This window comes from Perca fluviatilis, chromosome 12 (genome assembly GCF_010015445.1).
Source record: "Perca fluviatilis chromosome 12, GENO_Pfluv_1.0, whole genome shotgun sequence".
In the NCBI taxonomy this organism is placed as follows: domain Eukaryota; kingdom Metazoa; phylum Chordata; class Actinopteri; order Perciformes; family Percidae; genus Perca; species Perca fluviatilis.
Window position 1 is genome coordinate 18,720,942 of NC_053123.1, and position 26,512 is coordinate 18,747,453.

Genomic DNA, 26,512 nt, shown 5'->3' on the forward strand with positions numbered 1-26,512 from the left:
AACTTTTTTAATACATGTTTGTTTTTCACATTTCTAGTAATAATTAATTAAAAAAGTGCTTGGGTTCAGGTTTCTTTAAACAGGTTTTTGCTGAAGGGGTGATTTACATTTAAAAGGTAGATTTGGAATTTGTCAGGTTATCATTATAATATCAAATATTTAGGCTTGAGTGCCACCCATAATTAATGGAATTGTTAAATTTACAGTCAAACAATGCCCTGAACTATCATGCCACATATGCACTGTTAGACTATTTATTTTTTTGTGGTCTTAGAAAAAGTTATGTTAGAATCTGTGGAATCTCCATAATTGCATGGCTTGGGCAAGAGTCAGTAGGTACAACAACTCAGAGAAAGGAGCTGTGGATAGGCCCACTTTGCTTCCATTAAGCTGTATCCAAAACAAGAATGTTTCAGTGGCTTGACATGTTCCTGGACTGCAGAAATATAATGCCAGGGTCAAGAATTTGGGAAAGGAGTGGTTGCGCTTCTGATTTCACAAACCACACACGGATGTTTTACTCTGTGTTTCCAACTGAACATGGCAAAAAAGGATTGTGTGCATGAATGTTCCGTTTTACTTAATGTTATACTATTGCACGTTACCCATGTACTAAGAGTCTGAGTGAATAATTTATCCAAACATGAATGTGAGCAGAAACTAAAAGTAATTTCACAAGATTCGGTAAGCAGCTTGACAGACTGAGCAATCCAGTCAGATCACTCCCACGTAGCAGAAAAACTACCTTTTCGCACCTTTTATTTCACACTCTTCACACGCTTAACACTAATCAGAGTCATGGAAGGCTGGAAACAAAACAAGGAAAAACCCTGGGCAGATCACTGGTCTCTCACAATCATCACACAGTCACACCTAACTGCAGTTTATTGACCTGCATGCCATGGTTGTAGGAAAGTACCTCAAGAGAGACAAAAAAAACAGAAGCAAACATGGGGAAAACCAAGATTAAAGTGCAAAACATTCTTGCTGTAAGACAGAAATTCTAAGCATTGATCCACAATGCTGCCACCTTTTCTTACTGATAGGGCTAGCCAGGACAGGAGTGATTGTCTCTTTCGGACTTGAATCAACTACTGAAATGCACATTGGCACGATAAAGGCATACAGCAAACCTGAGGATATAACACGACAAACTGCCCTTGATCTAATGTCACAGTAGGAGGTGGCTTTTGATTATTTTCTAAAAAAGTCCAACTCCAAGCCAAATGCATTTAGCTCACTTGGATGTTTGACCTTCACTGTGCAGAATGATGTATAGTATGTGCAGAGTCGGACTTCAGACGGCTGTTTTCACATTCATCTGCTAAAAGAGAGAAAAGGTTCTCTGCTCACCTTAAATCTGTGTTTAAGACATGCACGTGAGAGCATGATTTGTGACATCACGACTAGTTTGGCTGTTCAGATTCCAGCACGTACCAGTTTCAAAAAGAGTGAGCAGTTCAACCAAGTCTTACTGTTTTCTTTGAATAATTATCAGAGGTCAGGAGAAGTAAAAATATGGAGTAAGTAAAAATATGCAGTAATTCCCAAGAAAAACATTGTTAATCCTCGTGTTACCCCTCATATTTATTTTGTGACCCCAGGTTGGAAACCACTGTGTTAGGCAGTTTCCATGCAGACTATTTCCTACAATATTAGGTAAACTGTTTTTCTGTTTGAATTGCTGTGACAAGTTAAGACTAATATTAGGGTTTTTGGCTGAAAGCATGCTGGATAGCCACTCTTGATTGTTGACTTTGGTTTAAAAAATGTTTGACAGGGTGAGACAGAAAGGGAAATGAGAAAAAGAGAATGGCAGGGATACATTATATCTGCACATTTGTTAACAATTTTAGCTTAGTAGTCATTCAACCATCAAGCTTCTATGATATTTGTGTGCACAGAAAAACAAAATATTTGATATTATATATATATATTTGAATATTGAGAAGCAGGTAAAAGGGGATTTAAGAAAATGCTAACATTTTGGTGAAAATCCTATTTGGAAACATTTGTAATGCAAAAACGGACTATATAGTACTTAATCAATAAAGGTAAATGGAACCTCAATTGTATTTTCTTTAGTGCTGTCAAACGATTAAAATATTTAATCGCGATTAATCGCATTAATGTCATAGTTAACTCACGATTAATCGCAATTAATCTCACATTTTTATCTATTCTAAATGTCCCTTGATTTCTTTTTGTCCCATTATATTTTTACATTTTAATGCTCTTATCAACATGGAAAGGTGGATCGGCTTGCTTTGTGCAAATGTTTTTTTTTATTGAAAACAACATTGGCATATACGTAGTGTTCAATTTCACAACATTCTCACTTGGAACTAATAATCTGGCACATAATGTAACACTGTTACAGGGCTCCAGACTAACTTTTTTCACTAGGAGCACAGTGGCCCCCAACTGAAAATTTTAGGGGCACAACCAGAAAATTTAGGGGCACACACCGTAAATCAACATGCTTACCAAATATTCACATTTATACTAATTTCCATTGTATTACAAATAAATACTTTGATAATAGATAAAGAAATTACAATGTGCTGTTTCAAATTCAGTGTCACTTTTGAAGATGCAACATATAAGGTAAACTGACAGCCCCATCGCTGTCATGACAGTAAAAATATATATATATATTTTGTTTATTATTGTATTTGTATAATTTTTTTAGCCTGTTTTATTTTCATTAATGTTTCATGTAAAGCACTTTGAATTGCCTTGTTTCTGAAAGGTGCTGTAGAAGTAAAGTTGCCTTGCCTTACAACCTCAGCCTCTCCGTCTCGGGAAGTGTAATGTAACGTCAACAGCACCGTGACCGCTTTCGGCTCGCCATTAATATCATATCGCAGCAAACGCTGTCTGCGTGAAGTTATGAAAAACTGTAACCACACTTGAAACCATTTTATCTGCATCGCCGTGACTTCAACAAAACTGCAGACCATTTGGTCGCAGTCTGGAGCCCTGTGTTACCTCCATTGTCCAGAAAGAACAGGGGAGACACCTTGTTTCTCTCCCTGACTGTAGAGTCACTACTCGCTCCGAAGCTAATCGCCGTGACGAGCCTACTAGCTAGCTACACGGCTCGCAAGCTATAGCCCAAACAATTGTGTGCGGCTGCGGCTGCAGCGTGTGTCTGTTTTGTTTCCGGTCTGCTATGGCCACGCCAAGACCCGCCCTTCAATCACTACTATTGGCCAGGCCATTTGTTCAGGTCCTATCCCCTGACCAATGGGCTATCCTAACAACCCCCGTAGGGCGGGTCTTGGCGTCCTTTGCTTCCTAGCTAGATCCGAAAGAACATTAATCCTTCTTTAACTGTCTATGCGTTAATCGCGCGATAAAAAAATTGTCGGCGTTAAAATGGGTTTGCGTTAACGCCGTTAATAACGCGTTTAACTGACAGCACTAATTTTCTTCTGTTTTGTCTAATTTTCTGGAAAGTTGCAAGAATACCTTGTTTTATGTAAACTGAGAATAGTTTTCTTCTTGTACCAGTAAACACAACTTAATTATGTGCTTTTAAATCTTCCAGACATTCCAGATAGTTTTCCGTGAAATTCTGTAAAAACCCAACGAGTCTAGGCATACATATAAATGAACTGACCGAGCCTTAATGAAGACGGCTTTCTGAATCCATCAAGGATGTTGTAGCTGGTAATTGATGACTTGGGTTTCATGTATTAATAATCATGGAAAAGCATGTATGAATAAGCCTACAGCTGAGGTCTTAATGATTAAAAAAAAAGTACATCTGATTGACTTTCAACAACAATCATGTGAAAGCTATGTAAAAAGAGGCTCCAATGCTATTAACAGACATAAAGTTATGGATCAAAGGAATCCTTTTTTGACAGATATTGTTCTCTACAGGCTCTTTCTACAGTCTAGTCTTGTTTTTTTTTCTTCCCCCAATTGTTTATAGTGCCATACAGATAAAACATGAACCATGTATTACACGAGGGAGACAAAAAGGACCAATAAAACTACACTAAATTGAATTGCACCAAACTTGTTACAAATGTCAAATTAAAAGCTCCACCTCTTATCTATAATGCGCCTCTGAGCCTGACAGTCTGTTGTGCCTTTATCCCCTCTTTGGACTTTCAAATCTCCATTTCTCTCAGAGCTTTGAGGGCGTGTGCTCTGACAGAATGTCAGGCAATTAAACAGTCATGGCTCATTGAGCTGGAGGTGGGCCAGCTCCTCCAGGCTTCTCTATAGCCAGCAGAAGAAATGAACGCAGGCTCTCCCTTCCATTCCTTGCACTTTGTTTGACTCACAAACTTACCGCTAAATCCAGACAAGGAGATCTTATCAAAGGACAACTTAAACAATTGTCAACTATTACGAGGCTGAGTAGTGTCACTGTCGCAGGTAATTATCTTGTGCCAGAATGTAAAGGAGGACAGTGTGTGGGACCACAAAGATGTCCTCTCACAGGGAACCCAGTCATGTTCCTGCTACACATAAATGCTGCCACAATAATGATGACAGGAGGCAGCTACATGAGAATAACACCTGTATACCTTTTCCGAGCATACAGCATAAAGGCATGAACAAATAACTGGCAGCAGTTTTAATTAAGACATACATACTGACAGAAAGCTTCAGCTAGAAACAAAAGTCACTATTGTTTATCATATTTTTGTAATATTTCTCAGGTGTACCAGGCATCCAAGAGCTGGTACAAACCTACATTTAAAACTTCTGTTTTGTTCATGCTGGATATAAAAAGCAGTTTCAGACTGACACCTATTTGTTCAAAACCTAAAACCCTTTCAAAAAGATTACTAACAACATATTGGGGTACTGCAGCTTTGCCATATTGAAGGGAGGAAGCAGGAACAGAATTAATAAATAACAATGGCTAATACATTGCTTTTCACACAAGCTTCCCACTGACCACCACCTACTCTGAAGAACCACAGAGATACAATGGTAAGTGGCAGGAAATACATGTGATGCCTGCTGCTATATATACACCAAACAAATAATAGCATGCATCCTAATGCAACCTCAGACAAATCAACAGGGAATATTTGCATATAGCAACCAGGTAAACCATCCTCCTGACACTTTTAATTGTATACATATATATAATGAGTGGCTACTGATGAGTCCATAACACGTCTGTTTCTTAATAAGCTAATGCGACCATAGACCATAGTCCTGCTGCAATCTTCATTTGACCACAGCATGGCTACAGTAGTTTAGTAGCCTATGTTGCCTGACTCATTGTACTAAACCTTCTTTTCTCTTAAAGACATTTTTGTTTTTAAATGATCCCTGCAAAGGTACTTCTTTCATTCGTTCAGGTTTTTTTCACTATAGTGGAAATGTTTTTTAATAATATCTTTATTATCTTCTTTAATAAGATTATTTCATGCAAACTAGCTACCTCAGCAGTCAGTATTGATGCTTCTATATGCAGCAAGATCGAGAGTAGCATATTTTCTGCCTGCCAGTATACTGGCTGTTAGAGGCAGTGGTGGTAACTGTAGGACCCCAATATAAATACATCAAACTTTTTACAAGAAATGTATGAATATCCAGGCCAGTCATGCTTTTTTAGGACATTTGTATACTTGTTCTTGCCATGCATTTGCTTGCTTACTATATGTTAACAACCAATGTTGGAGGTAAGCTGCAGGAGTGACTTAACAGCAGATGTGTGTGATTTCTAAAACATATAAGCTTGACCAACGTAATTCAATGTTAACTGAGCAAACCAATTAGTTCAATATTCCCACAAGATGACTCATCACAATGTTAAAGACTATGTCTCACTGTTTGAATATAACTTTTGTTAAGAATACTTAATGCTGACTAATACTCTACCACTGTGGCTGTTTCATTTACTGCAACCAAAAACTGTGTCACACAAGCACTCAGCAGTCAGTTTTCATTTATGAGATGAAACTACTGTTATAGTACTCGTATAACACACTTATCAGTCAAAAGTGCACCATTATTGTCTAAATTAAACCTTTAAGTTGTGTCAAACACAGAGGATTTCAGCAGCTGTTAAAGACTTACAACAAATACAATCCTGTAAGTTTTGGTTTATGTCATGCAGCAGCTTGGACTATAAAGGCCTTCTGAAATGATTTTATGTATTTAATATTTCGTTTCACAGCTCATTATAAGAAACCTAATCCAGAGGGACTACACAATTGTCACCATAACACACAGCTTTTGGCTATTTTTATATTTCTTTTTACAACACTGATGTTATCATATATTAATAGTTATTAACAATGTATTTTTAGAGACAAGTTGGAGGTTATATCATGGACTTTACAGTGTCAGTGTATTATTTGAGCCAGCATCTAGTTGCAGTTAGAAGAGCGGCACCTTAAGATATTCCACACTCAGCTGTGTTGATTGTCACATGCTGTCACTTTACACAGTATCTGATGTGGTTAACAGTCACGTATGGTCAAATATGAGTTGATATGAAGTGCCATTTGCAATTTCTTACAGTGCGTGACTTTTTTCTAACTGACAATATTAATAGACAAATTGTATATATATAGGCATCTATAATCAATAATTATTTGTTAACAAAAGACCATTTGGCCCTCAGGATTACTGTGCTTTATAGCAGTGGTTCCCAACCTGGGGTCTGGGCACCCCTCAGAGGGGCGGCAAAGATCACAGGGGGTGCACAAGTCTTTATCTGGTTTGAGGTTGAGGTAAAAAAAAATATTTGCACATCTTAAACAAATTATGATAATACACTAGAATATATAATGTATACAAAAGTCTACACAAAGTCGCTTAAAATTGTAGGCAGGCTACTTAGTAGGCCAAACCTCCGGGACCTCTTAACCTGTGACCCTTGCTGTCATCAGGTCAGCTGCTAGCTGCTATCATCATCGTTTTTCCTGCTGCCCTCGGCATCACTATTTTTTGAATGAAACACTGAGGAGAAACGTAAAAGTGCTGATAACTGCTCTGTATCAAAAAAGAAGGTAAGGCTCTATCTCGAGAGTTACCTCAACTTCGGGTTCGGGGGGGCGGGGGGGCTCAGCTTTTCTTAGACATGAAAAAAAGGTTGGGAAGCACTGCCTTATAGCATGTATCAGCTCCTTGTTTTGGTTTTAAAGCAACACTATGTAACTTTTCCCGCTTTGGTCCCCCTACAGGTTGGAAGCGGAATTGTCCATTACATTACATTATGTTACTTTGCCAGATCGGGTAGCGGATCTGTAGTTCGAATGAACTGGACAATGTAATGTAATGGATAATTCCGCTTCCAACCTGTAGGGGATAGAAGCGGGAAAAGTTACATAGTGCTGCTTTAAGGCCTGTAACTTTACCGTTTGGGTTCACTCTCACCACTCTGATCAACAATGACTTTTGCGGATGCAGCAAGGCAGCTGTTTCAGGAAAAAGCCCTAATAAACCCAAAATACAATACCTAATCAGCACCAAACAGCAGGCAGAAAAAGTTAACAGCTAGCTAGCGATTTGCAGCTTCCTGTAGGCTCAGTCCTTACCGCAGTGGCCCGGGTTCAATTCAAACCAGCAGCCCTTTGCTGCACGTCGTTTCCCCTGTCTCTCCCCCCTTTCACAGCTTTCCTATCAATTAAAGGCAAAAGCCCCCCCCCACAAAAAAAATAACAACAAATAATAACAAATAAAACACTCAGGTACACTGGTCTAGTTATCATTATGTTAAAAATGAGCTCCTGTCACTTAGCTCCATCTTGTGAGATTCTCCAAGCAGGCTAATTGCCCGCTTATTCATGAGCAGTCTGGAGCCCCTACTTCACTGTACCATTACAGCAGATGCTGGTTTCAACACTCCCCCACCAACTCTTTACAGCTCTCCCCTCTGCCAGTTCTGACGGAGCAGGTCACCTGCTGATTGGTTGGCTTCCTCGAGGAGTTGACTCTATTAGCTATAGCAATGAGGGTCTTTAACTGGGATGTCTCTAGAATAGATGGGGTGGTTGACGAAGGTTTGTGTTGGATCTCCAGAGAGGAATCCTCACTAGCTGAGGAAACCATGGCATGTGTTCAACAATCCCTGTGGTGTTAGCAACTCAAATGTAAAATGCCATGTTTAACAGCTGATACTCTGATGCTATAATACACCACAGCGGCTATAATCGAGGTCTTAACAGTTCCTGCAGTAGATCCCCTAATAAATTAAAGACAAAATAGGAAATCCTATGCGACTAGGTGACACTGTCTCCCATGTGAGATGGAAATGAGAACCTGACTGACACTTAGCACACCAAGTGCCACATACTACTGGGATTTACAGTTAACATTGCTTGTTTGCTGTAAATCTTTAATGCTTAGAACACAATATGTATCCTCAACCACACAATATTAAAACGTCAGTTTTGCTCTGTCATAATGCATCAAACAGTTGCAGATGGAATTGAAATGAGTATAAAATGTTGAACCTTACACTGTGTTGCATCACATTCCAAACAATCCTCTGGTTTGCAGCATAAAGGCAGGGAAACAGAAAGTCTTAATTAATTCAGTGAAGGGGGAAGAAATCGTTGACGGACATACAAAGCTATAGAGACAACTGCTGTATATGAGACATCAAAAATGTGGAGAATGAATTAGATTGCGCAAAAACATAATTAGCATTGAATAAAACAAATAACTAATTAATTGTTATGGGATTCCAAGAGCCAGATGGCAAAAACTGTTGCTTTTCAAATAATGTATTCATCAACCTGTTATTAACCTGACACAATGCTTTTGAGACATTTCATTTTGCATGTTTTAAACACTGTGGGCGAGACTGCCATTCCAGTAAACTGAATTAATACATTTGCTCCTTTTCAGGTCAACAGGTCAATAATGCAAAAAAAAATTGTTTTGGTTTCTAGTTTCTTCAACATAGCTAAGATACAATTTGAAAAGATTGACTTTGAAAAGGGCTAGAGGGGAGGAAAGAAGGGCACTGTGGCTGCAAAGGTAATCCATGATGAGAACTGTCTCTCAGCTGAATTGGTGTGTCAGCTCCGTGTTAACCTTTACCCCGATGCAGCATTTTAGGTTTCAAGGTTGTTTGAGATGGAAATCCATGCATCAAGATTCAATCCAACAAACATACAGCTAATCTGATAGAAAATAAAGGTGTGCTTTACAGCAAACAATTGATATGGTCAGCCTCACAAAATCTATCCATCTCTTCTTTCATCCCTTTCTTCTCTGTTTGCCAAGTACACAGAGATGAGAAGGGCACTGAACACAGCGCAGCGCACCTTCCGCTGCCCTCTTGGGGTAAAGCTGTTGATTCGTTAACAAACACAAATCGATAGAGGGGCCTGAATGGAAGACGAGTACAAAGAATTAATTTCCGGCTCCAGGGGCTTACGACGGCAAATCACCAGCTTTAATCAACAGTGTCAAGTCAGAAAGACAAATGATGTTTACACTGAAGCAGTGTCTCGCCTAAAAACAGCAGCATTGGCTCTGTCTCCTTACCAGTCTGTCTAGGCTTGTGCCAGCTGCAGTGGTAGGCCGCTCCTCTGGGCTGTATGGCCTGAAGCGAGCGTTGAACACATCCGAAACACCACGTGTAGACCTAGTCATTCCTGCGGGTTTTGGCTGGCCACAGCCTTGAAAAACCTGCAATTACAAAAACATGGGCACCCAATTGTCAGGGGTTTAAATTACTTGGGAAGCGGAAAATAGGGAAAACATACTGTTTTGTTAAGGTCTTGTGAAGCATTCACCCCACATTACCAGCGTGACAGTGCTTTTTGTCAAGTTGAGGTAACCATGTAGATAGGTGATTCAACTTGGAGTTGTGACCAATGCTATTTAGGATGACAGAGTTAAGTTTTTACGGGCTTTTGGGAAAATACCACATATACTTAACAGATAAACAAAACTGCATCTGTTGCATGGGAAAGCCAACAGAGCAATTAGCTTTGAATGAGAACAGGCATCTAAAACTGCGTAGGCAGAAAAAAATCTTCAAACCACCTTCAATTTTTTTTCTTTTTCTTTCTAAATACAATTTTGTGGGCAAAGAAAAATGCAGTAAAACACAGGAAACACATTAACTACTGTTAGTTGAACTAAGATTATCTGACCAAATTGAAACATATAATTCAAATATAGGACCTAAACTTGGACATAATTAGAACGTGTTGTACTACACACCTTAGACACAGCCCAGCCCCAAGATCCCCTCTTAGTTATGCTTCAAGTTGGACTTCAACAGCCTGTCGCAGGTGTTGCTTTAGTTCTCTGGGGAATAAACCCAATTGACATACCCTGTAGGAGACCTGGGCACTGTTATCTTGCATATTCATGATGGCTTCTGAAATCTTGACATCAATAGGCTCCATGACAGATTCAATGTTGAAAGGTCCCTCCAGCCTCTGTGCCACCAGCAGCATGGCATCTGTAATAACAGTGGTAAAAGATGGGGTGTGGGAGGGACAGACGGAACAGAGATGCAAACAGACACACATTCAGTTGGAGAAACACTTTTCACTGGTATCTAACTGGTCAAGCACTTGCATACAAAAATAACCTTCAACATAGCACAAATTGTCCAATTTTGTCCAAGATGTATTATGTGGTCCCATTCACATGCTCAGTGACACACTCTTGTCAAGTATGATGTGGCAGGGTCCAATATTAGTAGCACTTGAGATAACCCAGTGCACTGCAACTTAAGAAAATACAAGCAAATAGAGAGAACATATTAACACGTTTGATTACACAATTAGAAGTTCACTGCAAATGAGCATAATATAATCATCAAATAGAAGCAAGAAGGATTCCACTCATTTCCCTGGATACTGTGATGCAGATCAGTTCGGTTGTGTGCATTTACAGTATTTCTGCATTTGGGTGTATTTTTGTGCTAGTAACTGCTTGCATTTATATTGTAAGGGTTGTCTGTATTTGCTTATGTTTTCAGTATTTGAAGTGCTTTCCAAAATGCAATGCACGAGTTGTCAAACTGCTGTTAGTGTTTTCCTAATTTATTTCTGATTTGCCATGTTGCTTGTGTTTTCTTAAGTGGCATTGTGTCAGGCTCTGTCAGCTCGCACAGAAGAAGAAGCAGGTTGACTCCTTGGACAACTAAAGAAATACGGTTTCATTTCCATATTGCTAACTTGTATTTACATGAATTTGTTTAAATGCTAAAATGCTATGCCTACCTAATCAGTACTAAAACAATTAATCGAAACAATATGTATTGCCAACTGTTTAAGTCATTTTTTATGCAAAATTACCAAAATTGGTTCCAGATTCTCAAATGTGAGGATGTGCTGGTTTTCTTTATCTTATATCACTGTAAACTGAATATTTTGGGTATTTTGACTGTAAGTCGGATACAACAGGCAACGTGAAGACATCATTTTGGGCTCTGGGGAATTGTGATGGGCATTTTCACTATTTTCTGACATTTAAAAGACTACGGTCATAGCTTCAAACAGCAAACTATTGTATCTTGCCTTCTGATTACTACACAGTATTGTCCATTACCTCCACCTCTCATCACAGTCGACCAACACACACTTATGAAGCATGAATGCTTCTCGGGGCAAATTCAATTTTTATGTAGATTAATTCAATCACGTCAACAAAATGTTGTTACGTTGCATGCAACAAATAGTGCTGATGAGTAATTGATTTAATTAAACTCTTGAAAGCCTAGCATTTTTTTTTTTTTTTTACATCCGGGCAGGCCATGAATACTATAAGGTCAATGGCTCATTACTATCCTTGTGTGGACACCAGCCAGAAGTCCTTGTTGAACATGAGACACTTACCATTATCATCTCCACAGAGTCTATTTGTTTTTTATCACTTTCAATTAATGCCTCTGATCATTTAAAAAAGAAATGTTCAGTTAAAATTTTTTATATTTACAGCTGTGATGGTGCATATTTCACAGTAGCTCAAAGTGGTTAGGCAACAGCTGTCGACTTTTAGAGGTTAACTGCGTCAATTGATATTGCCATGAAACAGAAACAGTGGTAAAGTGCTCTCACGCTCGCAGGGTTTATATACTAATGTGATAATAATGTACCACTGTCTCTGTAATGGCAGTTCTGCATTTGAATGGAGTGCCACAGGGAGTTGGACATCACCAAACCACTAACTCATAACTGAGCGAGTCCCAGATCTGGAGACAGTACTTAAGTAGTCTGTCAGGAGAGGTTTCTCCATCTATAGACCTCCCAGGACAAGACCTCACCACTAGGCTGTTGTAATGACTCTACAATTATGTCCATACTAAATAAGGTCATCCTGCCATTTAGAGACTAAGGAAACGATGACCTCTGACGTGCTTGTGACTGCCTCATTAGTTTATTTTATCCACACTGAAATACATTAAGTAAGAGTATTGTTTTTTGAAGAATATCTTACATATTTATTTTGGCTTGCTGCTCCCATCACCCCACCCATCATAAGATAATGGTATAATTTATTCCCACGCGGTAAAGGCACAGATAATATTCCAGAGAACAGTGCAAAAAGCAGTGACCGACACTGTGTAAAAACCACATATGAAAACAATAGGCCTTAGTTGAAAAAAGAATGACTGATACTCTGTGTAAAAGGTAGCCAACGACTTAAAGGGGATATAGGAGACAAATACTGAACATAAATAAACAAAAACAAATCACACAGTTCTTTGATAGCAGGCCTGTCCTGAGATTGCTAATGGCAGAGGAAAAGAGCTGTGAAACATTAGCGCAGCTCTGGCTCGATATCCTTTCCAATTATGTCAAAGTCTGAGCCTTTGAAGAGCTCTTCTGTTTGGTAACATAGAAAGATCGAATAGCCTGTGACACTTGCTGAAATTTTAATACACAGACTATGTCGGCGCCAAATGGTTTTCTGAAGGAGCACCTCAATCGCTCCACTGTGCAAACATATGGTCTTAGTGTATATGACACCTGTACCAGCATAAAAATCAAACAAAAAAAATTAAGATTTTATACTAATAGTCTATCAGCATTTATGCTGATCAGCTTCTTTAATGTGTTTCATGATGCTAAACTGGAATTTAGGCAGAACGCTTTGTTTTTGTTCTTGTATATTTGTTTTTTATAATTTGAACCTGACATTGCCATATAGCTTGCTGTTTAATCTGATTATGATGTAAATTCATTCATCTGCCTCAGGTATGTCTGCTTACTTGATAACAAACACATTAAAAACAATCTCAATTCAAGCGTAAGCTTAAAAACTGCCAAGTGCAAATACTGAAAATGTAGGTCAAGAGAGCCAACTGGGAACAACTCATGTTTCATAAGAGAAAAGAAGAGTGCCTCTAGCATCAGAGACGATGAAAAAACATGGCGACTTTTCTGCAACTTATCAGATGGGCTCAACAAACAGAGGGGGCCAGGAACTTTGTCTTCATACATAACTGAGGGAGAGCAGACAGGGAGCGACAGGAACAGAGAGAGAGAGAGAGAGAGAGAGAGAGAGAGAGCAAGAAGAGAGCAGGAGAATGAGAAGTGGTGCTGATTGGGTTGAGTCAGGCCAGGGTATGGCTTTGTCCTAGAGGAAGGGCTCCTACACCACATGTGGAAAAAACTCTACCTACATGGAGAATTAATGACCATCATTTATGAGGAGTGCATGAAGTCCAGTCCGCTGTGGCATGGCTGCCACTCTGAGCCAAATTTTCCCTGCATCACTTTTGCAGCACTGAGATAGGCCACTGGCCAGCCAGAGGAAATCTTTTTATCATCACGACACAGCCATGCAAATAGACGCATCTTGTCCTATTCAGAGCTGAGGATTTTAAAAACAACAACTGAGACTGTGCCTGCATGACATGTAAAACTAAAAAGTGGCACAATGGCCTGAAACCGCAGCATTATCCAAATTTGTTTTGTTTAATATTGAATGTTTAAGTTTGGCATGTGAAACATGCTTATTTGCATTGTCTTGCTCAACAGCTAAAACAATCTTAGAAGGTAATATTACTCGGGGCCTCTGCCTCTTCATCGAGATTGATGTCCACTTAAAATCAGGCTATGTCAGCCAGCGGCAACCTCCAGCAGACAAGGACAAATAAGGAAAGTGAACTGGCCCATCTATGGCTCTTTGCCTGTGAAGAGCTCCACAGAATGAAAAATGGCTCTAGTGTAATTTGGATTCTGTAAAGCATAGCTCATCTGTGGTTCAGTCAACCAACTAATGGTGCTATATAAAACGGTATAAAAATGGATACAAAGAAAATGCATGTTGTTCCTTGGTCACACTTAGTGTCTTGATCAAAAAAGTCCTTGAACATACATGTATGTGCGGGCACACACACACACACACACACACACACACACACACACACACACACAATATTCACACAATAATTATTTTTTCTTACCAAACCTTAAAGGTCCCATGACATGGTGCTCTTTGGATGCTTTTATATAGACCTTAGTGGTCCCCTAATACTGTATCTGAAGTCTCTTTCCCGAAATTCAGCCTTGGTTCATTATTACAGTCACTAGAGCCAGTCCCACAATGAGCTTTCCTTAGTATGTGCCATTTCTGTGTCTGTTACTATTGAGGAGGAGAGAGCGGGGGGGCAAGGTGGAGGGTGGGGGTGTGGCCTTGACCAACTGCCACTTTGCTCGTTTGAAAGCCATGATGTCTCTCTCTCATGGGTGGGCCAAATTTTCTGGGCGGGGAAAGCAGAGAAAGGGGAGGTAACCTTGCTCCTTATGACCTCATGAGGAGCAAGATTCCAGATCATCCCATCTGAGCTTTCATTTTCTCAAAGGCAGAGCAGGATACCCAGGGCTTGGTTTACACCTATCGCCATTTCTAGCCACTGGGGGACCATAGGCAGGCTGGGGGAAATGCATATTAATGTTAAAATGTTAAAATGTTTTATTCTGTTATAAAAAATAGAATAGAAGCTGAATTTTCTCCATGGCTGGTGGTAATTATTGTCTTCCTTGTCAACCTCCAGTGACTTGTTAAGGGCAGCCACAGAAAAGGACAACATACTGTTGCCTTTATCAAAATATCCTCTGCTGATAAAAGGATTACAAAGAGCATGTCATGACTGTATAAATACAGAAGGCTACATAGGCCTACACAGGACTAAAACACTCCTCAAGGAACATGCAGTTCCTGGGTGAAAGGCTTTAGTTTTCTCCAGGAAGCAAACTCCGCTCTCTGGCTTGAAAGTCCTGTATGTTAACTCCCAACCATCCACCCCTGTTAATGTTGTGAATACAGCACAAAAAAACGTGGAATGCTTACGAATTACAGTGCTTAACTTTTCGTAGGTTTTTGAACGAATGGTTCATGAGAACAGGCTGTTCCTATCCTACAGTTTTGGTGATCTCCTTGGCCTTATCTCTAGCACCTTCCTGAGGTCAGAATGTCTGGTTTTGAGTGAGATTTCTCAACAACTATTGGATGGATTGCCATGAGGTTTGGCACAGACAACAATGTGCCCTTCAACAGGATTTGTATTAACTTTATCTAGAGCCATCATCAGTTCAACATTTCTATTTTCTTTGATTTATGACCAAATTCCTGCAAATCTATTACATTCCCATCAGCCTCAGCTGTACTTTGTGTTCACTGCTAATTAGCAAATGTTAGGATGTAACACTAAGATGGTGAACATGGTGAACATGACCTGCTAAACATCAGCATGTTAGCATGCAAACGTTAGCATTTAGCTCAAAGCACAGCTGTGCCTAAGTACAGCTGCTAGCGTGTAGACTCTTAGTCGTGTTTAAAAATAAACCATGACACACTCATCGTCATTCTTTTTCCATTATTACAGTACATATTTGCAATTGAGTGATAAAAGCACACTAAATAGTATGCAAGGCTAGTAATGTAAAAGCCATATACTGGAGCAGCACTGATACTGCACTGCACTGCTAATGAAACTAAGCAGCATAATCCAATAATGAGCCATTCACAAGCATATTGTGTTACTAATGGGGTTGGAAAGATGTCATGGAATTTCAGCCTATGGATGTGAGACAGGAGTGTTTCAACAATTTTGCACACAAATATGTTGAAGAAGCCCTTCCCCACAGTCAGTATCCTTTCTTTCACTTTGTAAAATCCACGTTACATGATCTGGACAGGCTCAACAGCAAAGACAATGGAGCAGCTTCGAGCAAAGACAATGTTAGGCCTCGCTGCTCATAAATACACCAGAGAGAATAATTTATTTCTCTTCACAAAATGTCTATCTTTCTGTAGATTTGTAATTGCACAGGTGGGACGTGAGTCTGCAATTAGATCCACTCAACCACATCTTCATGTAACTGTGAGGGATTACACAAGCAAAGATTTATGAAACAAAATGGAAATTAATGTAGCTACAAATGCCTTTGCACATGAAACAGAGCGAGAGCACTATGTTGACCTGGTGCTGCCTTGAGAAGGAATGTTGACCTGGTGCTGCCTTGAGAAGGAGCACAATATGTTGCCCAATATTTGTTCAAGGCTTTTAGACAAATGACGTGAAAGGGTGGCACCGGCTGGGTCTATACTCTGCCAGAAATAACTCCTGTGTGTAAGCTATATAATGTAATGTCATTTCCTAAGCCCTCAATTTTCAATTCAAAGTTTACAGTTTTTTCACAGCTGGAAGCATTAATAGATGAACTGGATGGGTGAGTTGTATATTTATTCCAAATACTGAAATAAGGGCAATTCTAAAGATATATCGGTAACACTTTACAATAAGGGTACATTAATTAGCATTACTTAATGCATTAATAGTTATTAATTAACCATTAATTACAGTTAAATAAGGTGTCTAATAAAAATGTCTAAACAATGTTTATGTTTGTTCATGTTAACTAAGGTATTAATTTATGCATTATTTACCATTAGTTAATGTCTTAACTAATTGTTAATTACTGTTAACTAAGGTGTCTATTTTACCATTAGTTAATGCAGTAATAAGCATTGACTAACTGTTAATGACAGTTAACTGAGGTGTCTATTTTAACATTAGTTAATGTACTAATAAGCCTAAACTGGAAATAACAGCTAACTAAAGTGTCAAACTATCATTTACTAATGTTAATGTTAACTAAGGTATTGCTTGATTCCTTATTTAATGGTTTGTAAGATGCTATTTACATTAGTTATTACAGTAATACGCATCAGTTAACAGTTAATCATACAATATTAAACATCTTGAAGGGTTTACTTGTTAATTAAGGTATTTCCTAATATTACTAGGTGGTTGATAGCATGTATGTTTCAAGGTTCACAGCCAAGCCATCTCATTATGAGAAAGCTGATTTTATTGTTTATTTACGGGTTAGGGTTGTCCACATACTTTTGTCCACTATATTTGTCCATCCTCCAACTTAAGGCCATTTTATAGTCGTGCGTAAAATCAATGGCGTAGCCCCGCAGACCCGCGCAGACCCCTCTGCGTCTACGCCGTAGCCTACGCCATAGCCTGATGCGCACCTCTCAAATGTAATACACGTCGCAGCGATGAACGTCGCAGTGATGAACGCCGCAGCGACGCACGTCGCTCGGCCGTGGCTTGGTAGCGCTGCATTTCCCCCGGCTCATTTCCTGTTCCTTCTCCATAAACAATGTTAAATCAAGGAGAGGGTTAACTTTTCCTGCTCCAGATTTCAGACCGTGGTCAGAAAACACAGGGGAGACACTTTGTTTCTCTCACTATGACTCTAGAGTCGGTACTCTCTCACTTCTCCCTCGCTCTATCACCCATTCCCCACACACACACGCCGGCTCGACGCACACACCAGCGCACAAGTATAAACATCAGGCCACTTACGTAGGCTACGGCGAGAGCTCTGCGTGGAGACTCCGCACAACTGTAAAACGGCCTTTACTTGACCGACTTACTTTTGGTAGAGGGTGAGATCAGTGAAAAGACTCCATAGTCTCCATGCAGAGGTTTGCTTGCTCCGTTGTCTTCATGTAGACATTAACTTAAAGGCCAACCTATATAAATGATTGTGCATGCTACATAAGCATTACTTAACCATAATTGGCCACTTGATTAATGTATAATAATACTGAATAAGCATTACTAAACCATAATTAAATAAACAGTTATTAATGATCTTAGCCTTATTGGAAAGTTGAGAACATATGCACCTTAACCTAGACTTGATAAATGAATACTAGTGCTGCTAAAACATCACTTAACCATAATTAACCAGTTATTAATGCTCTATGTGAGCAATATTGTAAAGACGAAAGCATATACCCCTTGAGTAATTGTGCATTAATTCACCATAATTAATTAAACTGTCACTGTCAGTTGATAGATAGTTTAGCTAGCTGTCTCAATTTAAGTATTATTATACATTAATAGAGTGATAGTTAAGGTGCATATGTTCGCAACTTTAAAATAAGGCTATTACAGAACAACCCTGGAAATCCAGAGTTCTCGCGAAAGCACAATTTGAATTTGCTCAGGGAGTCGCTCTGTCATTGAGTAACGATGCTCATTACCTATGCCCTTAGCCGAGCTGCACCAATCACATCAGTGTATTTGATATAGGCGGGCCAGAGGTGAGCTAAACAGATGACAACAGTTTAATCTACCAGTTAGCTCCGCTGGTAGGTAAGTGTATGGGGCTCTGGATATGTCACCCCGTGTATTGTTGTGATTGGTCGTAGTGTTATCCAATTGCATGCAGTGAGATTTTCAAATGCATGTTTGGTGCCGGCCCTCGAGTTGGGCCATTTTCATTACTCAATGCCAGACCTTTAATCTTTCGGATTTGTGTCTGGATTTCCAGGCTATCAAAGAGCATTAATAACTGTTTAGTTATGGTTTAGTAATGCTTATTCAGTATTATTATACATTTATCACGTGTTAGTTAAGGTGCATATGTTCTCAACTTTATAATAAGGCTATCAAAGACCATTACTAACTGTTTAGTTATGGTTTAGTAATGCTTATTTAGTATTATTATACATTAATCAATTGATAGTTAATGTGCATATGTTCTCAACTTTACAGTAAGGCTACCAAAGAGCATTAAAAGCGGTTTAATTATGGTTTAGTAATGCTTATTCAGTATTATTATACATTAATCAAGTGACCAGTTATGGTTAAGTAATGCTTATATAGCATGCACAATAATTTATATAGGTTAGGCGTTAAGTTAATGTCTGCATGAAGACAGAGGAACAAGCAAACCTCTGCATGGAGACTATGGAGTCTTTTCACTGAGCTCACCCTCTACCAAAAGTAAGTCATATATTAGGATGGACAAATATAGTGGACAAAAGTATGTGGACAACCATAACCCATAAATAAACAATAAAAACAGTTAGCAAATACTTATTTAGACATCCAACAGTTACAGAGCAGCATCATCATTAATTTTGAGTCATGTTTCTGGCCTCCTGATAAAATGCAAGTCTATTATTCCCTCTCTTTTAGCTCTGCTTTTAGTCTCTACCAACTCATGAGTAAAATGGCTCTTTAGCTGCTAAATGCTCCACTATGTTTACCAGTTTGCTGTTTGGTGCTAAGCAGGTATACTTTGGGCTTTAGAAGTTTTTCACTGAAAACAGCTTTCTGCTTCAGCCGAAAAAACTGAGCCGAAACTGTCTATACAACTCTGTAAAGTCGAGGCGAGCTGCAGATTCAGTTGATAATTCTCTGCAGGTTCATCACTACAAGTGATCCCTTTACAATTGTTACAATGTAATTTGATCCATTGTTATTATAACAAAAATATTCTTATAGCTGCTTTAAGAAAAAGTGCACTTTTTTTGAAAAAAGTTAAGCCTTATTTTAAGAAAACACAGCTTCTGTATAACTTTGGGTCAAGGTTTACTGTTAAGTTACACCCTCCTGGTGAAGCTCCTTTACCTTTACCAATCTGAATAGGTCAACACACGTCACCTAACCTGGCTTAGTGACCCTCCTCCGACCAAGGTTGAATGTGACTGGCCATAATTAGTCTTCAACCTGTTTGGGGTCAAATCTGTGATGTAATGTCAAACTAAAATTACTGTCAAATGTACCTGCAAACTAACTACATCCTCTGTTCTCTTCGTGTTTTTCCTTCCTGTTTGAGGTCTGAATTCCTATCCAGGATAGATGCATTTGAACAGCAGTGATATACAGTAGAACAGCAGTGCCTAAAAGCCACTTCACCCACACCTTTGGAGTTAAACAGATTTAATGCAAACTAAATATAGAAGACCTTTGGTTGAATCGTTGCTGCTTCTGACAGTTCAAGCTCTCTGGTTTTAAATCCCCTGTAGCACTGATTGCACAATCAGATGTGTTATAAGGCACAGATTAGATGCATGCAGCTTTCTGTCTCCCTTTTTCTTGAAGGCCATCTAATAAATTTATGATGATACAGAATGCAGGATGAACAAAGCAGAGCGGCTGATTCTAGACAAATCAGTGACCACTTGCTAGACAATAGTCAAAATAAAGACAGAAGTAACTGAATTTTTTTTACATTTTTAGTATTTTCACTTATATAAAGCATCTTAATACTTCCTACACCACTGGTTATTTAACAGGAGACTGCTGTCATAGGTTAATCGGTGGCTGTTACCGTTCAAACACTCAAGCCTTTAACTATAATTCAATACGTACAACTATATTGCATAGGTACCAGATAGAGATACGTTTTAGCTTTTTCAATGCACTTGCTCTCTCTTTCGCCCACTCATGTGCTCTCTGTCTCTTTCTTCCTTTGTCAGATCAGTTGGATAGTTCGTTAAATCTATGTTAAATATTAATAACACTAAATTAAATTAATATGGTTAAAGTTCTCATATTATGCTTTTTGGCTTTTTCCCTTTCCTTTATTGTGTTATATCTTTTTTGTGCACGTTATAGGTGAAAAAGTCCAAAGTCCACCCCAAAGGGACTTACCATCTCCAACAGAAAACACTGTTTAAAAACTGCTCCAATCACCTCTATGGTAGTCCAGCCTTTACTTCTGTGACGAACGTGCGTCACTTTGTAACACACGTTATAATGCTCGCCTAGCTGCTAGCATGGCACGCCCTCATACTCTGCTTCTGACTGGCTAGTTGTCCTTACCTAGCTACTGTGCATGTGCGACTCCCAACAAAGATGGAATAGAAGTGTGATGCCTCACTCGGTAGCTAAAACAGAGAGCTTAACACAGGGTGCAAAGAGGAGCTGCAGCAATGTGCAGTAAGTAGTAGTTTTTGAAAATTAAACCATGTAAACCTATTCTGATATAACCTCTAAATACAATTATAAACCTGAAAATGAGCATAATATGAGCACTTTAATAGTATTCTCTGAACCACATTCAAACTTGGTTGGAGGAGGGTCACTACGCCAGATTAGGTGACATGAGTTGACCTATTTAGATTAGCTGGCAACGCATGTTTAACCCGCTTCACTGTGTAGGTGTGAAAGGTGTATTAGCTTGCCTAAATTATGGTTAAGTGTAAAATGTTTGTGGTCTGACTTTCAGCCATAAGCTCTCCACTCAGTGTGTTTTGCCACTCAATGTTTTATTCATGGGGCATTTTCTCACAAAGATGAGGATATGTTGCTGGCTTGAATTTTCATAAACAGTGACGTTGTGGCTGGCTCCAGTTACCAAGTGAAACAAATTACCTAATTTAAAAGAAATGAGCAGATAGAATTGATGCAGATCACTTCCAATGTGTTAACATGTCTCTCCGGGGAGAACGGTAACAGTCTGTAAACACCAGTGCCACAAGATTACAAATACAGCTGTGGCAAAGTCAACCAGTTCACTGAAGAATGACGTTAAACCAATCGTGAGTGTCACTGAGAATACTGTGAAGGTGGGGAGGAAAAGTTCCATCACAGGTGTCAACTACCTGTCCACACAAAAAAAAAGTTAATGACACGAGGCGGGGTGTAAATTGCAGGGGACAATATGTATCACCACAGCATGTGACTGATATTTAAAAGAGATGAAGAAGACATTTGTGCAGACAGCCTGATAAATAACAATGGTTAAAAACAGCCTGCCTCAGAACATTGTTCAACAAAAAGAACCCAACCAGAAGAGTTTTTTAACAACACAAAGACAAGTAAACACTGTCAAAGTGATCATCTTAAAACAGATATCCAGGGATTTATGCAGAAAGCGTAATGCTCTATATATCCCAGAGGACTTGATGTGTTGGTCCTGATTATGTTCAGTATGGAGTTCTCAGGTGTGGTGAACAGACTGACAGCTTTTCATCAGATGCTCCATGCTTCAGTTAATTCATGTAATTAAAATCTAATCCCACTCCTAAAATCATCAAATTGCACACATGTACTGTTTTTTTTTAATGCAGGTTTATGATGATAAGCAACGTAGTATTTATTATAAATGAATTTCAAAATGTTGGTGTTTGCGATTAAAAGGGAAAATAATATATTGCTTATGAACATTCTTTAATTAGTATCTGGTTCCATAATGAATGCCCAGAGCAAGTGTCGTCTTCAGACGCAGCATGGGGAGAGGTCAGCAAGGATTTGTTCTCCAGTGGGAACAAATGGATTAGAGACTGACTACTCAGCAGAGCCCATTTAATCTACTGTATGATTTATTCAGATTTGATTTATTCAGTGTATTATTTAGGCAGAAATATACACAATAGCCTGACTTTCTAGCTCTGTTTAACTTATGTTTCCTACAACTAGAGATATCATTATAGCTGCTGCATGAACACATATTTAGTAACACTACTGAGCAAAAATGTTTTACATCAATATTAATAATGACATGACCCTCTGGAACTAAAGCGGTATTAGTTCCAGGAACAGCACCTTTCAAAATGAATCTAAAATGACAATGTGTGACAAGTGTATGTACAATTGACATTTGCCTTTTGGAGCCTAGAGTCAGCTCATGTTTTAAATGAAATTTCTTGGTCATATCTGATTTGCTTGTCTAATTAATCTCTTGCTCAGGGGCAAGTAAAATAAGCATAATATGCACAAGGACTGATTTGAGGTTGTTAGTGGATACATTAAAGATTCCCTCACCGAGATGCGGTTGCATACTGTATATCACATGAATACAAATACAGGGGAAAGATGTGATTTAGGATGGCAATTTTTCCATAATTTATTGTACACTGGCCTCAACAACAAATGAAAAAAAGAAAGTCATCCATATGTCCAAATGAGAAACTTGAAACATTTTTTTTTCTTTCTATAAAAATGCTGTATAGATACAGCAAATTAATTCAAGTGGGAGGAGTATTTAGCAGTGCAGCTGCCCTTCAAACATCTGTTTCAGCTCGTCTCTTCAGTGCCACACATTATGGATTTATAGATAAATTAAGGTGAGACCTTTGTTAATGTGAAGTTCTGTCACAAGTTGGGAATCATTTAATCAGATGGTGTTATTTCCTGTGAGTCATTCAGTGAGAAGGTGTTGGGGGAAAATCATTGCTATCATGGGCACAGCCTCTAGGTTTAAAGGATTTGTCACTCTTTGGTTGGATTAGTTTTCACTCCCCAATATCTTGTCTTCTCTGGTCAGTGGAGCAGGTATATGATGTTGGTCTGAATGGAAGCAACAGGAATCAAAATCTTAGCTTCAAGTCTGTACTGGCTCTGTGTCAGGACTCTCAGGTATTTCTCCCAATTTCTCTTTGAGCCCTCGAGCCAAAGCTTCTTATTCTTTTTCAGTGAGCTGATATGACCCATTTTTCTTTGATCGCACCATGTAAATAACGGCAAGAAGACTAACACTAATGTCGGAGTAATAATCATTTGCTTGTATGTAAGATAACGACACATTCTGACAATTTAACACCACAAGCCAAGTCAATACCTTTTTTGTGGTTAGACCTTAGCTAATTAAAAATCTTTCGACCTATAATGAGCATGAAATGTCAGAGCCAAAAGATATAGAACTGCCATTTAATCTACACTGAGGAACAATAATCCAATTGACAAGAGTCCTGATGAAGACAAATGGCTGCTGCACAACGGTTAATGGCAAAAATGTAAAATTGTCAAATTCAAGTTGAGCCGTGTCGGAATTATATTCCTTTTTAGTGGAGTAAATGTAGAACCCTTTTAGTTAGATTGAAATACACTTGGTTGACGACACTGAAGAGGATAAATATATTAACATTATAGTACAGACATACAGACGTACAGGTAAATTTAACAGCTGTTGGGCCGATTGAAACTGTCATTTAGGGATATCAATGCAACTTCTGATGGGGCCCCATTTACTTTGTTGATTGCTTGTTGAATGTAATCTGTGACAGGTGGTTCTTAGCAATCGATTTTCTACATTACTGGGGAGGAGGAGGAGATCTCTGGTCCTGAACGTCTGGATCTTAAGTTTTTAGAGAAACAAGCTGAGCTAACGTTAGCGGCAATGAGCCAAACAGCATCAGAGAAACTAATTTACAACGTGAAAATGCTTTATTCAGTGTTTTTACCGGTTTTACCAGTTGGAGTGTATAATTCAGCTCCTGGTAAAAAACCTCCTGAACGATAACACTAAAGGAATATTAACTGGGATAATGTGTGTTTACACTCCACTACACCCCTGCTTTTAGAAGAAAGTTCCCAAACAACTTGTCCTTTATCCTTCCACACTGCAGCTGCTTTGCCCTGTGCTTGTTGAAAACAGACATTCAGGCCAGCATAGATCATTCAAACAGATCTGCTTCCATATCGATATCAGTGCATGCATTGACAGCAAACACCCACAGATGTTGCTCTCTTTCCTTCCTGTCATGCAATGTATAGTCTCAGAAATAAACTGTTAGACAGCATGAATGGAGGTAGAGTACATCATGTATCATATCATCACAGTAATCTGTTAAAATGGTTGTTTTCAAGTGCTTTGCAAAAGAAGCAAAAATACCCCTGACCTTCTTGATTACTAACAAAATGAAGACTAAAACAAGTCACATGCTTTTTTATTCACTGAGAAAATAAACAATTTGTTTTTATTTTTCATTATGCACTTTTACAGACATCTCTGTTGTGGTCGTTGCTGTTGAAACTCATTCTACATCAAATACAGTATATGTCAAAGCTCCATTGAGATGGTTGTGATAAGAACCCTGAATCAAATGACTCTGTAATGGGAAAATGTTGCTAATGCTGCTGATCCAGCTGATCAACCCTCCACCCTGAAGCTCTTTGCGGCTTTTACCCTCTTTGAGCTGGTCATTGTTTTGGTCCGCTGGTCCAAACAGTCCCAGTGGCTCTCACAAAGACGGGCACAAAACTTTATGCAGGCGCTCCAAGGTCACAAGCTTGCACAAGCTGGTTGTACACTACATGCCCAACGTAAAATGGCAGAGTGCCAAAGACAGCGAGGGACTGGTGAGGAGGGCCAAACATCAAGGAAGCCCCAAAAAAAAAAAAAGAAAAGGAAAAAAAAGAGAAACAAACACAAGCTAAAAAGGAGAGAGGATACTGGAGGTACATTCATCAAGTGCTCAGAATCTGCTGGATAGGTAAGTAGCCGTTTGTTTGCTAACACAGTCTTGATAAGCGGATACAGTATGAGGCCTCTGCTTCTGTGAGTCTTACGTCTTAGCCTTAAGTCCCAGAGAAACAAAGTTAGACAAATGTCTAAGGTCTTTGCATTAGCTTCTGTTATGTGACATATTTCAGAGTGAAACAGAGTATGTGAGCAAGGGAATAATTTCGAGAGGGATTTGATCAAATCTTTCAGGGTTTTTAATCACTCAAAAGTGAGCATGACTTGCAAGAATTTGTTTTTGGAGAATCCTCAACCAGTGATGTTAGATCAGGAGGCGGATGAGAGGAAATAAATAAATTAGATCTTAAATACGCTCTTCTGGAAATGTAAAGATTTAAGCTTTTACCAACTGACATGTAAACACATACCTCTCTCTGCACAGCCAACAAACTCCACACTTGGTTTTATATGATGGGAGGGCTTAGCTAGTTGCCTCTATATCACGTTTGACTGGATACAGTAAACACTCTAGTATGTCGGATGTGGCATTAAAAAGAGAAAAGATGGATTTTGAAATATAAATGCCCAGACATGCTTTTTGGGAGCGGTAGCTCAGACCCCCAACTGCTCGGGGCGCATTTCATGGGCATCCCCCCCACTCTGACATCACTCCATTAATGCATGTATAGGTCCTAATGTGCATGTGTGTGTCTTTTCTGTGTAATATCAACAGAGTGTAAAAATGCAATTACCCCATTGGGGATCAATGAAGTATGTCTTCTTCTTTTGGTCATATATTAAAATATATACATTATAGGAACAAGATGTAACAAAGCCAGTGAAACATGGATACAGCACCAGGGGGCTATTTCACAAAACCAAGATAAGGGATTAAGCCAGGATTTCCCAGTTATCCTGGCTCAATTTAGCCTTGACTCGGTTTCACAAAAGCAGAGGCGCCTAAGTTACCATGGAGAAACAGGAAGCATGGACGAGTTTGAAGGCAACCGGATGCCAGGACTCTCAGAGTGTGCAAATGATAGCCTAATCCTTGAATGGTATGATTATGGCCATTCAATTCAGAGCCGTGGTCAGTAAAT

General features: G+C 39.0%; 1 protein-coding gene across 2 annotated transcripts in view; it reads right to left on the reverse strand.

Moving 5' to 3' along the window:
• Positions 1 to 26,512, reverse strand: part of gpc6b (glypican 6b) — an 84,607-nt gene that overhangs the window by 16,254 nt on the left and 41,841 nt on the right. The window contains exons 5-7 of one of the 2 annotated variants that reach the window (XM_039818677.1): positions 10,281 to 10,411; positions 9,484 to 9,627; positions 8,447 to 8,476 (exon numbers count right to left, since the gene is read on the reverse strand). In XM_039818677.1, coding sequence (XP_039674611.1) covers positions 8,447 to 8,476; positions 9,484 to 9,627; positions 10,281 to 10,411 — 305 coding nt within the window. The remainder of the gene's footprint in view (positions 1 to 8,446; positions 8,477 to 9,483; positions 9,628 to 10,280; positions 10,412 to 26,512) is intronic. The other variant, XM_039818678.1, reaches the window with a different exon arrangement.